Source organism: Thalassophryne amazonica, chromosome 8, assembly GCF_902500255.1.
Source record: "Thalassophryne amazonica chromosome 8, fThaAma1.1, whole genome shotgun sequence".
NCBI classification, from domain to species: Eukaryota; Metazoa; Chordata; class Actinopteri; order Batrachoidiformes; family Batrachoididae; genus Thalassophryne; species Thalassophryne amazonica.
Window position 1 is genome coordinate 76,300,470 of NC_047110.1, and position 18,802 is coordinate 76,319,271.

The 18,802-nt window shown below is 40.8% G+C and overlaps 1 protein-coding gene across 12 annotated transcripts in view; it reads right to left on the minus strand.

The window, feature by feature from the left end:
- LOC117515923 (ELKS/Rab6-interacting/CAST family member 1-like) overlaps positions 1-16,078 on the minus strand; it is a 47,476-nt gene extending 31,398 nt beyond the window's left edge. For 8 of the 12 annotated variants that reach the window (XR_004562262.1, XR_004562261.1, XR_004562259.1 and 5 more), the window contains exons 1-3: positions 15,870-16,077; positions 11,748-12,556; positions 11,439-11,627 (exon numbers count right to left, since the gene is read on the minus strand). Coding sequence is in view for 8 of the 12 variants with exons in the window: in XM_034176709.1 (XP_034032600.1) it covers positions 11,439-11,627; positions 11,748-12,293 (735 nt within the window). In the remaining 4 variants the exon portion in view is untranslated. Of the gene's footprint in view, positions 1-11,438; positions 11,628-11,747; positions 12,557-15,869 lie in introns of all 12 variants that reach the window. The other 4 variants (XM_034176705.1, XM_034176703.1, XM_034176704.1 and 1 more) reach the window with 2 other exon arrangements.
- Positions 16,079-18,802: the final 2,724 nt, after the last annotated feature.

Below are 18,802 nucleotides of genomic sequence, written 5' to 3' on the forward strand. Positions count from 1 at the left end.
CCCTCTGGACTGAGACATTTACCATTTGTCAAACATGTATAAAAGTCTGCACCATCTGATGGAGGAGGGGAAAACATCTGCATTTTAATTGCAAAGTGCACACATGGATCACAGCAGTGCAGCATGATTTTTTTTTTTTACTATTTTTTATTTATTTTAATTTAATGACTGTATAATTCCACAGGTTGACATCACAATTACAATGAGATTACATAATTGTGCAGCCGTATCTGGATATACAACCCCTGGCAAAATTATGGAATCACCGGCCTCGGAGGATGTTCATTCAGTTGTTTAATTTTGTAGAAAAAAAGCAGATCACAGACATGACACAAAACTAAAGTCATTTCAAATGGCAACTTTCTGGCTTTAAGAAACACTATAAGAAATCAGGAAAAAAAATTGTGGCAGTCAGTAACGGTTACTTTTTTAGACCAAGCAGAGGGAAAAAAAATATGGAATCACTCAATTCTGAGGAAAAAATTATGGAATCATGAAAAACAAAAGAACGCTCCAACACATCACTAGTCTTTTGTTGCACCACCTCTGGCTTTTATAACAGCTTGCAGTCTCTGAGGCATGTACTTAATGAGTGACAAACAGTACTCTTCATCAATCTGGCTCCAACTTTCTCTGATTGCTGTTGCCAGATCATCTTTGCGGGTTGGAGCCTTGTCATGGACCATTTTCTTCAACTTCCACCAAAGATTTTCAATTGGATTAAGATCCAGACTATTTGCAGGCCATGACATTGACCCTATGTGTCTTTTTGCAAGGAATGTTTTCACAGTTTTTGCTCTATGGCAAGATGCATTATCATCTTGAAAAATGATTTCATCATCCCCAAACATCCTTTCAATTGATGGGATAAGAAAAGTGTCCAAAATATCAAAGTAAACGTGTGCATTTATTGATGATGTAATGACAGCCATCTCCCCAATGCCTTTACCTGACATGCAGCCCCATATCATCAATGACGGTGGACATTTACATGTTCTCTTCAGGCAGTCATCTTTATAAATCTCATTGGAACAGCACCAAACAAAAGTTCCAGCATCATCACCTTGCCAAATGCAGATTCAAGATTCATCACTGAGTATGACTTTCATCCAGTCATCCACAGTCCACGATTGCTTTTCCTTAGCCCATTGTAACCTTGTTTTTTTCTGTTTAGGTGTTAATGATGGCTTTCGTTTAGCTTTTATGTATGTAAATCCCTTTTCCTTTTGGCGGTTTCTTACAGTTCGGTCACAGACGTTGACTCCAGTTTCCTTCCATTCGTTCCTCATTTGTTTTGTTGTGCATTTTCGATTTTTGAGACATATTGCTTTAAGTTTTCTGTCTTGACGCTTTGATGTCTTCCTTGGTCTACCAGTATGTTTGCCTTTAACAACCTTCCCATGTTGTTTGTATTTGGTCCAGAGTTTAGACACAGCTGATTGTGAACAACCAACATCTTTTGCAACATTGCGTGATGATTTACCCTCTTTTAAGAGTTTGATAATCCTCTCCTTTGTTTCAGTTGACATCTCTCATGTTGGAGCCATGATTCATGTCAGTCCACTTGGTGCAACAGCTCTCCAAGGTGTGATCACTCCTTTTTAAATGCAGACTAACGAGCAGATCTGATTTGATGCAGGTGTTAGTTTTGGGGATGAAAATTTACAGGGTGATTCCATAATTTTTTCCTCAGAATTGAGTGATTCCATATTTTTTTCCCTCTGCTTGGTCTAAAAAAGTAACCGTTTGACTGCCACAATTTTTTTTCTTGATTTCTTATAGTGTTTCTTAAAGCCAGAAAGTTGCCATTTGAAATGACTTTAGTTTTGTGTCATGTCTGTGATCTGCTTTTTTTCTACAAAATTAAACAACAGAATGAACATCCTCCGAGGCCAGTGATTCCATAATTATTGCCAGGGGTTGTATAGATGTGACAAAGAACTGATGATATTTAGGTGAGAATCCATCCTGTTGTAATAGAAAAGAAAGATGACGGTCACATTACAACAAAAAATGCTCAGAGTACACAGCAGTCATTTATTACAGAGGATAACTGATGACTTGTAGAGCTTTATGGAATGCTGTGGTCAGTGTGCATACAGTGGTGGTCAGATGTTTACATACGCTCATCGTGCACATGAATGTTAGAGCAACACTTTGATTCAATTATTGATTTGACCTGTTCTTTCTACAAAGGAAAATATTGCAAGTACTCAAAGTTTTAATTTATTTTAGGTTTCTGAAATCAACACATAAAATCACAAATATACAGACAGGGTCAAAAGTCAACAGCACCTAATTTTTAAGTGTCCCAGTCCTTTGGACAACTCCACGAGACCAATACCACTTTCAATGGTCCTGCTATTATCTGTCAAAAGACACTTATTCTCAACACAATGAAGAAATAATGGATAAACCATAATTCTCTAGGATGGCTAGATAAAAGCAAGTCCATTAAAAGCAGTAACTGGCACAACAGTCTTCCTTATCAAGTGTCACCTCCACTAAGATGTTTGTGGCCATTATCAACAAGCTTCTGGCAGAATTTTGGCTGGACATCTTACTATTCTTATTGGTAGAATCGATACAGTCCAATTAAATGTTCTGGTTTCCTGGAGTGGACCTGACTTCTAAGCACAATCTAGATATTTTCGCAGGGTTGAGGTCATTATGTTGAGAAGGCCAATAAATGCAATATCTGCCTGCTTTATCCATTCCAGAAACAACTTTAATGTGTGTTTGGGGTCATTGTCCTGTTAGAACACCTAATTGTGTCCAAGTTGCAGTTCATTCTTTATTTCATTCACTTTGGGCAAAAGATCAACTGGCAGCAAAACAGCCACAGAGTATGACGTTCCCACCAACATACCTAACAGTTGGTACAGTGTTCCTGGTGATGAATGTTTCACTTTTACTGCTCATGGTCGTTGTGGCCTAACAAAAACATTGTCTTCAAGAACATTCAACAACTCAGCCTTTCTCTCACTTTACCATAAAACCTTCCTCCAGAATGTTTTCCCTTTGTCTATGTGGTCAGCTGCAAACTTTAGTAATCATCAAGGAATGATAATCAAGCCTGGAGGTGCCAATTTCAGAGCAGGGGCTTCTTTCTTAGACAGGTGGGTCTCAGTCCATAGCCATGTAATATTTGCTGAACTTTCAAAAGTGATACTGGTCTCTCAGCAGCTTCCAAATCATGGCATGCCTGTGCCTTTGTGGTTCTTGGGTTGTTCCTGGACATCCAAACCAATTTCTCTTTGGTTGCTGAGGGTGACAATTTGGGTCTTCTGCCAGACTTTGAAAGGTGGCTACAGTAACTTGTACTTACAGTATGGACAATTGTTTGAACTAATGATCTTGGAATCTGCAGTTGTTTAGGATCTGCTCCATGAGACATTCCTGACTTATGTAAATCTATAATCCTCTTTCTGTAGCTAGCCTCATGGATTTTCCCCAGTGTAATGTGTGTTGTCAGTCCTGTCAAATAAACCCCTTTCATGTTGGCACAGAGAGATTAACAGCTATAGACAACTGAGCAGCGAAGTCTCGTTTGAGGGCGGGCACTAAAGGGTTAAAATATGACACATAATGCAATAATCCTACATATGGGGACATCCCTGTCTACGTTTGTGGGCAAATTACACGGGAAACAAAGTGAAAATGCAAAAAAAAAAAAGTGACAATGCGGTGGAAAGCAGACATTTGTTGCGGTTTGTTTATGACCTGGAGCTCAAGCATGTCAAGGCAGTTGTGCAGGTGAGAGAACACAGCTACTCTGGGATATACACAGCGCCTGACACTGGATATATTTATGCTGTGTTGGACGAGGCATTTGTGAGCTGATGTCAGCACACGGTGCAGCGGGGGCAAGAGGGACTTAACCACAGGCTGCAGTTCCTGGTTGGTGTCCGCCCTGCACTGTGACACGCACCTGGGGCCTTACTGGAAATGAGTTTACATGTTTAGTTACGGTGTCATGGGCTGGCAAAACAGTTCCATCGTCATTCCTCCGGCAGAGTTAGATGGTGAACATGTCATAACATGTATTACGGGGTGACATCCCGCTCAGCTGCGTTGCGGGTGCCGCGCCGAGCCTCTAATGCGCACAATGATGCATTGACCTACAGCAACAGATGTGCTTTCGGTTTGATGTCCATGTCCACTTCATATGATGAATACGTGCCACATACATATTGCATATCAACAATTCCTTTTCCGGCAGGCTCTGACGTGCCGATCCATTTAGGGGTTCTCCTACCGCAACCAGATTATTCCGAATGCTGTTATGACGCCATACGAATATGTAGATTGCAGTGGATTGGGCTCACACTGCATATTAACTGTCGTTCAATGGGTGTCTCACCGGACTGCGTCACGAGTGTTTTGCACATGTGAAAAACATTCGAGGTAGCCACGGTAATGGGTCCGCCCGTGTTGACTGTTCTGAGACTGCTGTCTGACGTTTTCAGACTGCAACCTCGACACTTTTCGGCTGTGGGTCGATTCGTCATTCAGACGCCATTCAGCCTCATTCGTGCTATGTGTGACGGAGATCTTAAAATGAAGCAGTCCTGTGTGTGATCTGGAGGCAGTTTCATGAAGGGTTTTTTTTCCCCTTTGTTTATTCCATCTCAAGAAAAAAAATAACATTCAGGCACCTCTGCCAATGAGAATGAATATATATACAACCCCTGGCAAAAATTATGGAATCACTGGCCTCGGATGATGTTCATTCAGTTGTTTAATTTTGTAGAAATAAAGCAGATCACAGACATGACACAAAACTAAAGTCATTTCAAATGGCAACTTTCTGGCTTTAAGAAACACTATAAGAAATCAAGAAAAAAAGATTGTGACAGTCAGTAACGGTTACTTTTTTAGACCAAGCAGAGGAAAAAAATATGGAATCACTCAATTCTGAGGAATAAATTATGGAATCACCCTGTAAATTTTCATCCCCCAAACTAACACCTGCATCAAATCAGATCTGCTCGTTGACATTGACCCTATGCCATGACCTTGACCCTATGTGTCTTTTTGCAAGGAATGTTTTCACAGTTTTTGCTCTATGGCAAGATGCATTATCATCTTGAAAATGATTTCATCATCCCCAAACATCCTTTCAATTGTCCAAAATATCAACATAAACTTGTGCATTTATTGATGATGTAATGACAGCCATCTCCCCAGTGCCTTTACCTGACATGCAGCCCCATATCATCAATGACTGTGGAAATTTACATGTTCTCTTCAGGCAGTCATCTTTATAAATCTCATTGGAACGGCACCAAACGAAAGTTCCAGCATCATCACCTTGCCCAATGCAGATTCGAGATTCATCACTGAATATGACTTTCATCCAGTCATCCACAGTCCACGATTGCTTTTCCTTAGCCCATTGTAACCTTGTTTTTTTTCTGTTTAGGTGTTAATGATGGCTTTTGTTTAGCTTTTCTGTATGTAAATCCCATTTCCTTTAGGCGGTTTCTTACAGTTCGGTCACAGACGTTGACTCCAGTTTCCTCCCATTCGTTCCTCATTTGTTTTGTTGTGCATTTTCGATTTTTGAGACATATTGCTTTAAGTTTTCTGTCTTGACGCTTTGATGTCTTCCTTGGTCTACCAGTATGTTTGCCTATAACAACCTTCCCATGTTGTTTGTATTTGGTCCAGAGTTTAGACACAGCTGACTGTGAACAACCAACATCTTTTGCAACATTGCGTGATGATTTACCCTCTTTTAAGAGTTTGATAATCCTCTCCTTTGTTTCAATTGACATCTCTCGTGTTAGAGCCATGATTCATGTCAGTCCACTTGGTGCAACAGCTCTCCAAGGTGTGATCACTCCTTTTTAGATGCAGACTAACGAGCAGATCTGATATGATGCAGGTGTTAGTTTTGGGGATGAAAATTTACAGGGTGATTCCATAATTTTTTCCTCAGAATTGAGTGATTCCATATTTTTTTCCTCTGCTTGGTCTAAAAAGTAACCGTTACTGACTGCCACAATCTTTTTTTCTTGATTTCTTATAGTGTTTCTTAAAGCCAGAAAGTTGCCATTTGAAATGACTTTAGTTTTGTGTCATGTCTGTGATCCGCTTTTTTTTCTACAAAATTAAACAACTGAATGAACATCCTCCGAGGCCGGTGATTCCATAATTTTTGCCAGGGGTTATATATATATATATATATATATATATATATATATATATATATATATATCTCCAACAAAGTGAAATTAGCTGAACACTCATGCCTCTCCCTCTGTGTGTGCACGTGTGTTGTCTATAACACGCGTGGCTGGCTGTGAGGGAGGCTGACCGTCATACGAAAGCAGACATCTTTAAATTACAATAACCACTGATTAGCCTTGTGCTAGCCGGGTATTACTGGAGATTAGCCTCCAATGCAATTCTGTGACTCAGCAGGAGTGAAACCAGCAAATTATACAGATCTGTCCACCCATTAAGATGCACAGTAAAAGAAAGATTCCTTCTTTTCATTAAAGAGTATGCTACCTTATCACTGCATAATACCTTTGGATTTTGGACTGGTCTTCAGACAAAGCAAGTTATGTGAAAATAATGATAATTCGCTCATTGGAAGCAGTTCTGGTAGAAAATGTATAGTAAAAACATTAAGGACCTATGTACCTGAGGGACAATGAGGTTGTCATGCCAAGCTGTGGAAAAATCATCAAAAGCTTACAAATCTCAATCTACATCTGCAAGTGTTTTTCTGAGTGGTTACGCATCACACAATCCCCAAAATTTGCATAAAGACAGCTAAAAGAGGTTGGATAAGGAGAGACAACAGCAGACCCACTGAATACTTCATTTTCTTCAAGAATTTCCTCTTTTTATCCAAATAAAAGTGACAAATGTTACAAAAACTACCCATTTACATTTTGCCTAGACAATACTACAGTGTCATGTTTTGTGCCATAAAATGAACACTCAGTCTTCTACCTACACAAGAGTGAACATCAAAAGCAGCCATATTTGTTGTGATTTTCCCATGCCATGACTGGGAATTCCACTAACAGAACAGCTTAAGCTCTATTTGATCAACGGAGATCAACAAAACCAGGTGCAAGCTCAAACATAATCTGTTGTTTTTCCTTTTATTATAATATGCAATGATAATTTAAATCAAGGAGCAACATTCCTTCAATGACAGGTGCCAGTATGCTTAAATGAATATTGATGAGGGAGCTGAACGTCAGCTCTCTCATCAAGAGAGCACAACAGAGGATGTACTTCTTGCAGCAGGTAAGGAAGCTCAACCTGCCAAAATCAATGATGGTGAACTTTTACACTGCCATCATTGAGTCCATCTTCTCCTCCTCCTGTATAATTTTGCATCAATGTTTAACTTTGCTAACTCCTCCTCCTTAACTTCCCCCCCAACTCCCACAAAGTACAGATTGATCATCCCTGTACTGAAAGGTACTGTACATCTGCATGTCTTTCCACAGCCCCATTCCACTATGTTATATTTATTTGAAAGTGAACATAGTTTTGCCTATTTGTCAATTTGACCTCTTTACTTCTTACAGAAGTACTTTTTCCTTTTCTTTCTATTGCTGTTTATGCACCAATGACACCAAACTCACTCTTGAAAAAGTGTTTTAAAAAATGGTATTTTCACAAACTTGGGGAAAAAAAACATAAAATTGCAGGAAGAGCTCTTTAAACAACCTCATCAAACACTATTTACCTCCATTCTGTGATAATAATGGTGTTTTACAGCCTGACAGAAATACCGTGCATCCGGCAAGTATTCACAGCGCTTCACTTTTTCCACATTTTATCTTACAGCTTGATTACAAAATGGATGAAATTCATTTTCCCCTCAAAATTCTAGTCACAACACCCCATAATGACAACATGAAAAAAAGTTTTTTTGTTTGTTTGTTTTTTTTGCAAATGTATTAGATCCCAGTTCCTGCCACTGAAAAACATCCCCACAGCATGATGCTGCCACCATGCTTCACTGTAGGGATGGTGCCTGGTTTCCTACAAACATGATGCTTGGCATTCACACCACAGAGTTCAATCTTTGTCTCATCAAACCACAGAATTTTGTTTCTCATGGTCTGAGAGTCCTTCAGGTGCCTTTTGGCAAACTCCAGGTGAGCTGCCATGTGCATATTACTAAGGAGTGGCTTCCGTCTGGCCACTTTACCATACACGCCTGATTGGTGGATTGCTGCAGAGATGGTTGTCCTTCTGGAAGGTTCACAGAGGAATGTTGGAGCTCTGACAGAGTGACCATCTTGTTCTTTGTCACCTCCCTGACTTAGGCAATTCTCCCCTGATTGCTCAGTTTAGATGGGCGACAAGATTTAGGAAGAGTTCTGGTGGATCCAAACGTCTTCCACTTACAGATGAGGGAGGCCACTGTGCTCATTGGGACCTTCAAAGTAGCAGAAATGTTTCTGTACCCTTCCCCAGATTTGTGTCTCCAGACAATTGTGTCTCAGAGGTCTACAGACAATTCTTTTGACTTCATGCTTGGTTTGTAGTCTGACATGCACTGTCAACTGTGGGACCTTATATGAAGACTGGTGTGTGCCTTTCCAAATCATGTCCAATCAACGGAATTTACCCCAGGTAGACGCAGTCAAGATGTAGAAACATCTCAAGGATGATCAATGGATACAGGATGCACCTGAGCTCAATTTTGAGCTACCTGGTCCAGGCATATCTGCCAGTATAATGAATTCAGCCATAAAGCCCCCATACACTTTCCCGGTCAAACCAATGTAATACAAAATACTCTAAATAAGTAGCACTTCCTACACATAATAAATCACATTAAAGGATTGACCAATAAACTGTTTAATGTTAATATGCTACAACTTACTAAACCATCATCCGCAACAATGCCGTTAAATGCTCTGACCTTTATGCGACATCAGAATTGGCTCAGTAATGGATCAGAAATTGAATCTGATCTCTGTTATTGCATTTACAACAGCATTTAAACCAAAACTGACATGAGTGTGTGTGTACGGGTGAATGTGAGGCATCATTGTAAAGCACTTTGAAATTCTGATTCAGATGGAGAAATGCATTCAATCTACCATTTAACAAACTGTAAAGGTATCTTGAATTACAGATTAAATATTTCCCTCTACTTCTACATTTTCTGAGTCCCAGCATTAGCTAATTCCTGTTAAACTGGGCTCCCACAGCTGATACTTGACATAAAAATGTGTACGTTGTTGGCACAAAAGAATAATTAAATAAATACAATACAAAAAAAAAAAAAAAAAATCTGATATTCAATCAGGGCCTAAGAATGGGTGTAATCTGTGGTAGCAATGTAGGTGATTTTGAACTATCGCAAACATTTTAACATGTTCAAAAATGCAAAACTATGAACAGTCAGATGTATATGATGTAGTATTTAACAGAGGTCAGGGTCGGTGTGACATACAAGCGCAGAGGTTGGATTGTGGCCAGAGCACGCATGGGTCAGCATATTAGAAGAAATGCAGACAGTCACCTTATTTTTCACTCCAGCTCGCTCCACTATTGTGTACCGGAACGATACCAGTCTGCAAACACCATGCAGTCTTATTCTATTTTAATATAATTTCATCAATATCTCTTGAAATAATTCATTTCTGCTTGAATGTGGATTTGGCTGCCAGACTGCAGAGTAAACCAAAATTTTAATACAATACAGACTGTGTTTTTTGTTTTTTTGGAACGAGTGGTGGGAGATTTCATTGCAGTGATATGAAAATGACAGCAGGCATCAAAGTGAAGCAATCTGTGTGTGTGTATGTGTGTGTATGTGTGACCTCAAGCAGACCAGACTCAAAGGGGTGACCCACTGCTTAGGCCATTCTAACAGTTACAAAGTTTTTACCAAGCTGAAGAAACGGGAAACACAAAAACCAGAATAGCATCAAAACAAAGTGCATAACTGAGATGAGCACACAGTCATTGGCAGGGTGTCCTCCAGCGCCCTGGGATGCGAGGCCTGCGTCCATCCATCACATCATCATGTAGAGTACATTCTAAAAAGTGTTTATTTTGATGGTAGTCAGAAACATATCCAGTCCAAGTGAATAGCTGTGTGTTCTGTGGAAAACCTCTACTTGGTAACGAAAACAGTGACATTAACACAATGAGGCTGGGATGACATCGAAAAAGCAACTGCAGCTCAAGAAGAATTGCGGCCTATTTCTGTTGGTCAGAAGGTGCATACTACAACCCCAATTCCAATGAACAACAACATCCAGAAACACTACCGCCTTCTCTGGGCCCAAGCTCATTTGAAATGGACAGATGCAAAGTGGAAAAGTGTGCTGTGGTCTGATGAGTCCAGGCAGGCTGAGGCAGCCTGGGCCATGAGATAAAATCCATGTCATCCTGTGATGAGCCAACTGGTGACAGCAACTGCCACGTCCACCACCAAATATATATTCCATATGATGCACTGTGCCGCAGCGCAATGCGTGCCATCCAGCCAGACAGCGCAACACACAGCCCCTCTGTGTGCTGCAAATCATCACATCGCCGCGCTGCGCCATGCACCTTGTAAAGTCCGATGGCACAGTGCTGACAGTCCATCATGTGTGGGGCACACATGTTCATTCTGAGTGCCCTGCTGAAAGGTCAGTGCGTGCGAGGGACGGAGTGAGAGAGCAAGGCAGTGAGTGAGTGAGTGAGTGAATGAATGAGTGAGTGGGTGCATGGGTGGGTGAGTGAGTGGGGACTTGCGAATGGCAGCTTTGACACATAACATGAATCCAGTCCAGTATAGGCAGGTCTTGTGCAAAGGGCAGACACAGTACTGGTGCACACCCTCCTCTTCACGTGTTTGCCCTCCGGACTTTTAGATATCAGGTGGCAATCTTTATTTATAATGTTAGTGCATTCTAACAGCATTCGGTGTATTTGTACTGTTCTCCAACTATGTCTGGACTGTGATTGTGCGCACACACACCACAAATCAGTCGAATCGCCCACATTGGAAGTAGTCGTACAGCATTCATACATGGTCATCCGAATGTCTGTCCCTCCTGACTACACCTAGAAGTTTGCCCCCCAATTCGGCCTGATTCGCCTTAATTTGTGCTCATTCATGCTAAGTGTGACAGGGCCCTAATGTTCATATCATATATTCATGTACGTATACTTTCAGCTTTAAAAAGAGAAAATAAATTTATGAACACTATTTTGTATGCCTTAAAAATGATCTACCTAATATGTATAATGATCTACCTAATATGTATAATTTTGCTGTTTCTGAAGTTGCAAGGTTGGTTATCTGCTGTTGGGAGAGAGAGAGGGCCCATTCTCCCCAAAACAAGTCATTTAGCCATTACAATTACTCTCAAACTGTAAAATTAAGGACAAAAAGTTACTTAGTTCTCCTTTAAACAAGGGTTTAATTATGTCATTGTGGGAGCACTCACCTGTGCCTCATCTTGAATCACACGGTATTGTTCCTTCCACACAGTAATCTTAGAAACCTCATCCTTCCTAAGAGCTCGCTCCTTCTTTAATTCAGGGCTCCAAAAGGTCTTGATGGAATTCATGGAAGAGCTAAGCTTGCTCTCTTTAACTTCTACTTCTCTTCGCAGCATTTCATTCTCTCGCAGAACCTGTGAGAGTAGCAGAGAACAGCAACACATTAATGCATTTGGCCTGCTAAATGTCCAATCTCCATGTAAAATTACACATGGTGTGATTCTGCAACTGGATGTGAACCCTGAGCAAAATACCTCTTTGAGTTGGGCCTGTAGATCGAGTATGGTGTTGTCTCTGGCCTGACGTAAAGAATGGGGAACAGTGGAGGCCATGTGGTGATCTCCAAAGGCCAGCGCATCACCTGCAATCATGCCTGCAGGCAGCACAGCATTGGCAGGCACTGAGGTGGCAATGTTGGGGGTGCTGGAGGCCACACCACTACTGCCACTGCTCCTTGACGCATACGTTACCCTCTGTCTCCCTATAGTTGTTACTGTCCCACCACTTTTAGGAAGATGGTCACCTGGCATGGCAACCTCATTATCACTCAGGTACATGGGTCCTGAGGTGGCGTATGCAGCATTGAGGGACTGGATATTCTCCATGGAAAGAGTCTTGCCTCCTGCTCCTCCAGGACCACCTCCGCTGCCTCCAGTGCTGTTGGTGCGGCGGTGTCCCATCCGAGGAGAGCGAGGAAGGCGTGGAGAACGGCCAGATCCTTGATTGCCACTACCACCTCCATCTCTCCCTCCACTATGGTTGGCATCTCCTCTGCCAACAGAGCGGGCACTACCATACATCTTATGACAAATAGAATAAAAGAGCGGACAGCAAACCTAAACTTGGTCTACTTGTATAAATTCTTGCTAATTTTGTGGTTAGGACAATCAACTGTTATGTGAATAAGCAGTGTTGATTGTGGTTCAACTGGGAAAAGTGGACACAATGTTTATGATAAATTTGAGATCTGATGTCCTCCACTTTTAGTAGCAAACAGTGGTGACTGGATGTTGTTCTTCCAAGCAGACTTGTCCCATCTAATACTGCAGGATGTAACATCAATCTGTGAAGAAACAATATGAAGTTTGTTATTCATAGTGGTAGCAGACAAAAACCATATTATTACATCATCACAGATGTTATGTGTACATACACACATGGCACTTGTGACTACTCATTTTTTTGGTTAGCAAGATTACTCAAAAGGTTTTGAAACAATCTCCAGTCATTTCAGTCAACCTGCTATATACAGTGAGGAAAATAAGTATTTGAACACCCTGCAGTTTTGCAAGTTCTCCCACTTAGAAATCATGGAGGGGTCTGTGAGAGACATAACCTAAAAAAAAAAATCCAGAAATCACAATGTATGATTTTTTTTTATAATTTATTTGTATGTTACTGCTGCAAATAAGTATTTGAACACCTACCAACCAGCAAGAATTCTGGCTCACACAGACCTGTTCATTTTTCTTTAAGAAGCCCTCTTATTCTGCACGCTTTACCTGTATTAACTGCACCTGTTTGAACTTGTTACCTTTATAAAAGACACCTGTTCACACACTCAATCAATCACACTCCAACCTGTCGACCATAGCCAAGACCAAAGAGCTGTCTAAGGGCACCAGGGACAAAACTGTAGACCTGCACAAAGCTGGGATGGACTACAGGACAACAGGCAAGCAGCTTGGTAGAAGACAACAACTGTTATGATTATTTATTAGAAAGTGGAAGAAACACAAGATGACTGTCAATCTCCCTCGGTCTGGGATTCCATGCAAGATCTCACTTTGTGGGGTAAGGATGATTCTGAGAAAGCTCAGAACTACACTGGAGGACCTGGTCAATGTCCTGAAGACAGTTGGGACCACAGTCACATTGATTACATTAGTAACACATGATGCTGTCATGGTTTAAAATCCTGCAGGGCAGCAAGGTCCCCCTGCTCAAGCCAGCACATGTCCAGGCCCATTTGAAGTTCACCAGTGACCATCTGGATGATCCAGAGGAGGCATGGGAGGTCATGTGGTCAGATGAGACCAGAATAGAGCTTTTTGGAATCAACTCCACTGACCATGCTTAGAGGATGAGAACAACCCCAAGAAAACCATCCCAACAGTGAAGGATGGGGTGGAAACATCATACTCTGGGGGTGCTCTTCTGCAAAGGGGACAGGATGACTGCACCGTATTGAAGGGAGGATGGATGGGGTCATGTATTGTGAGATTCTGGCAAACAACCTCCTTCCCTCAGTAAGAGCACTGAAGATGGGTCATGACTGGGTCTTCCAGCATGACAATGACCCCAAACACACAGCCCGGGCAACTAAGGAGGGGCTCCATAAGAAGCGTTTCAAGGTCCTGGAGTGGCCTGGCCAGTCTCCAGACCTGAACTCAATAGAAAATCTTTGGAGGGAGCTGAAACTCCAAACCTGAAAGATTTGGAGAAGATCTGTATGGAGGAGTGGACCAAAATCCCTGCTGTAGTGTGTGTGAAAACTTGGTCAAGAACTACAGGAAACGTCAAACATCTGTAATTGCAAACAAAGGGTACTGTACTAAATATTAACATTGATTTTCACAGGTATTCAAATACTTATTTGCAGCAGTAACATACAAATAAATTCTTAAAAAAAATCATACATTGTGATTTCCGTTTTTTTTTTTTTTTTTTTTTTTTTTAAGATTATGTCTCTCACAGTGGACATGCACCTAAGATGAAAATTTCAAGCCCCTCCATGATTTCTAAGTGGAAGAACGTGCAAAATCGCAGGGTGTTCAAATACTTATTTTCCTCACTGTATGTGTCTTAATAAGGTCAAAATGGGGATTCTGGAACATTTGTTTTTACCTTTAAAAGAGACATATGGTACACCCTTAAAGCAAGATAATATAGGTCACCAAGGGTTAAATAAAGTCAAACTTTGCAGTCAAAAATGTCCCATAAGTCAGTGGTTCCAAACCTATTTTCTACCCCCACCACACACAATTTGTACCCAAGAAATGCTGAGCCAATCCCCCCACCCCACCCTGAAAAAGCAGTTTTTCTTTTTTAAACAATTTGACCGGATTTCAGACTCATGTATACATGTACACATTTCAAAGGGGTCAGACTCACCAATAAAGTAAATTTAATGTATACAATGGTTCATTTCAGGTCAGCTTGGTGTATAAATCTCATCATTCCAGGCAATGAGAGCTATTAGCAGCAAGTTAGAAACAAAATCAAGCCAGCTGACTTCAATAGACAAGCAATACAGCCTGAGCTTGTTCTCACCTTCGGATTCGCCACTTCGCTGTAAGTGACATATACTCGCGCCAACCCATTCATAGTTTTATCTGTTGTGTATTGATATGTGAATCAACATGTAAACAGGGGGTGACTAACATTTACTGCAAAATCCATATTTGCACATTTACTACAAATTCTAAAGTTTAAACAAAAGAATAACAATATTTAAAAAAATTCGGCCACTACTGCTTCAGATGATTGTATTTTGCGACTGGTGTTTTCTAAGGCCTGTCTACACGCACGCGCGCACACACACACACAGATGTGAACAAGTATTGAAACAGCTGGTTTAAGGTTTCTCGACCACAAAACTGGTTCAACCTGATAATAATAATAAAAAGTTTATGTCTGAGTCTAACAGGGCACTTCTAGTCTATTTATTACACGGCTTATATTTTATTGTGAGAGTCAGGCAGAATAAGTCTGTTCTGGTTCCGATTCCATCCATGTCAGCGGGAAGTCTCTGTGGCCTTGCTAGCAGCTAACACACCGGCTAACAAAAACAGTGACAATTCCACTGCCAACGTCAGGACCTATTTAAAAATGTCATTGTGTGAAGACGTGATTTCTCGTTTGTTTGATCTATGATGAACAACCCAAATCCTAAAACTCGAAGTCTTTTTTTTTCCCCTACGTTCTGACGCCGTGGACTAAAACCAGCAGGGGAGGGAACAGTAGCAGGGCTGTCCACGGTGGATACCGCAAGGAAAAAGAGCTTCTCCCTGCCTCAACATATTAAATATATACAAGGCTCGTTTATCCAAAAGCAAGTTTATTACATGCCGTGTCAAAGCGTGGTGCAGGAGAACACCATACGAAACGTTTCTGCACCGTTACGATCCCCTTCTTCTTCAGGGCTTGCTCTTTTGGAGACACCCATAATCATCAAAACCATTTTCCTCCACCTCTTTGAACCGCTGCTCATTTTAAGCAACAACGCTCACCTTTATTCTCACACTCACACGTCTAGCTCTACACAACGTCGTTACAAGTGCACGTAAATACTACGCTATTTCACCATAGCTCATCCGATTCATGAGATTTTTACGCTAACACAATAGCCAGTGGTTAAAAAAAAAAAAACTCACCAAACAAACTACCTTTCTCGTAGTTTGGTGGAGCCAAACTCGGTGTCAGTACCTTGTCTTCTACCAAATGTAAATCGCCTGTTAAAAATAGTCATTGTATGTTAATTCATCGACAGATGTCTATCTGATTTTTCCATCTTTTCGCCAGCAGCAGCGGCTCAACAGAGCCAGGACGCCTCGGTGACGTCAAGCCTCCTGTGCGCGTTCGCGAGCGTCGATCCTCGCCACACTTCAATTTTAGACGCGCGTTCACAAATAGAGAGAGAATGTGAACTGTTACATTCAAGCAGCTAATCGCTAAGAAAATAACTGAATAAATTTTATAACAACTCTGCCTGCATCGGTAAAGGCTGCGGCCAACATGAGGAACTTTGTGTTATTTTCAGTAATGTCTTCGAATCTCTTTATGTGAGTGTATTTTAATCAGATGCTGTGAAATTGCCCTTGTAAATAAAGCAAAAAAGTTTTCCCCATATTTCAAAACAGTTAAAAATAACGAAAAACCATCATCATCAAGTCATCAATCAATTTATTTATTATTGAGAAAAAAAATTGCTATGTATTTTATTTTATTAACTGTTATGGGTTGTATGTATGTATGAAAGTATGTTTGCCTGTGAGTATTTTGTTGGGCCACAATGGAAACAAGCTTTTTTTTTTTTCTAATTGTGTGTTTAGTTAATATATTTTTGTACTGAGTTAATAGATCTGCTGCCACCGCTTATCCAGGTCGCAGTGGCAGCAGAGCAAGCACCACTTTCCTATAAATTCGATGTTTAAACAATCATTTCGTGTTTGAAAATATCAAACACTATTTTAAAACTAGTCTACCTCAACACTTTGCCACAGTATGAGTGTTGTTTTAAACAAATAGCTGGAGCAGTGTTTACAAGGCAGACTGTGTGTGTGTGTGTGTGTGTGTGTATATATATATATGAAAGTAATAACGATAAGTCCCTTCGGCTGCTCCCTGGTTTGCACTCGGGGTCGCCACAGCAAATCCAAGGTGGATCTGCATGTTGAATTGGCATAGGTTTTACACCGGATGCCCTTCCTGATGCAACTCCACATTACATGGAGAAATGTGGCAGGGGTGGAATTTGAACCTGGAACCTTCTGCACCGAAACAGTAATACAATATATTATTATCATTATGGGGTATTGTGTGTAGAATTTTGAGGAAAAAAATGAATCTACTCCATCTTGGAATAAGGCTGTAACATAACAAAATAGTAGTAGTAGAATAGTAGTTAATAATAATGAATAGTTTTCATTATTATCAGGTTGTCCTAAAAGTTCCCTAAAAAGCCTTCAGTTAATTCAAAATGCTGCAGCTAGAGTACTGACGGGGACTAGAAGGAGAGAGCATATCTCACCCATATTGGCCTCTCTTCATTGGCTTCCTGTTAATTCTAGAATAGAATTTAAAATTCTTCTTCTTACTTATAAGGTTTTGAATAATCAGGTCCCATCTTATCTTAGGGACCTCGTAGTACCATATCACCCCAATAGAGCGCTTCGCTCTCAGACTGCAGGCTTACTTGTAGTTCCTAGGGTTTGTAAGAGTAGAATGGGAGGCAGAGCCTTCAGCTTTCAGGCTCCTCTCCTGTGGAACCAGCTCCCAATTCAGATCAGGGAGACAGACACCCTCTCTACTTTTAAGATTAGGCTTAAAACTTTCCTTTTTGCTAAAGCTTATAGTTAGGGCTGGATCAGGTGACCCTGAACCATCCCTTAGTTATGCTGCTATAGACGTAGACTGCTGGGGGGTTCCCATGATGCACTGTTTCTTTCTCTTTTTGCTCTGTATGCACCACTCTGCATTTAATCATTAGTGATTGATCTCTGCTCCCCTCCACAGCATGTCTTTTTCCTGGTTCTCTCCCTCAGCCCCAACCAGTCCCAGCAGAAGACTGCCCCTCCCTGAGCCTGGTTCTGCTGGAGGTTTCTTCCTGTTAAAAGGGAGTTTTTCCTTCCCACTGTAGCCAAGTGCTTGCTCACAGGGGGTCGTTTTGACCGTTGGGGTTTTACATAATTATTGTATGGCCTTGCCTTACAATATAAAGCGCCTTGGGGCAACTGTTTGTTGTGATTTGGCGCTATATAAAAAAATTGATTGATTGATTGATTGATATTATTATTATCATTATGGGGTGTTGTGTGTAGAATTTTGAGGAAAAAAAATTAATCTACTCCATCTTGGAATAAGGCTGTAACATAAAATGTGGAAAAAGTGAAGCGCTGTGAATACTTTCTGGATGCACTGTAAATACAGTCTGTGGTTTATACTGTACTTTCAACGTGAACATGTCACTTTGGGTTTTCATTTGCTTTAGATACAACAGAAATTAGTTTAAAAGTTTTACTAATCATCTTAAACCACTTTTAAAATCCAGCATGCAAAAATTCTGACCAAAAGATGATCCACTCATCCTTGTGTGTGTGTGTGTGTGTGTGTGTGTGTGTGTGTGTGTGTGTGTGTGTGTGTGTGTGTGTGTGTGTGTGTGTGTGTGTGTGTGTGTGTGTGTGTGTGTATACATAAATATTTATATTATTTCGTCCTATTTTCTTCCTTAGTAGGATGACAAGAAATCTAATTTAAAAAGTCAAAACAGCCCTATTGTGGAGATCGGGGAGGCAAACCACTGACATCAAATGTAATTTTTGATGTTACTACAGGATCAAGTTGTGCAAGTAAATAAACTACACTTGTACAGTGCTCATTGCAAAGCGCAAAGCACTTTCCAATGATGACTCATTCACTCATTCACATTCACACCCACAGGTGTTGCCATGAAAGGAGCTCAGCTGCACACTGCCAGCAATTTGTGGATTAAGAACTTTTTCCAAAGAACCTCAGTGATTTTCAGGTCTGATGGGGATTTGAAGTGAGCATCACCTTTATTCTTATAATGAATAACAGTCTCCAAACA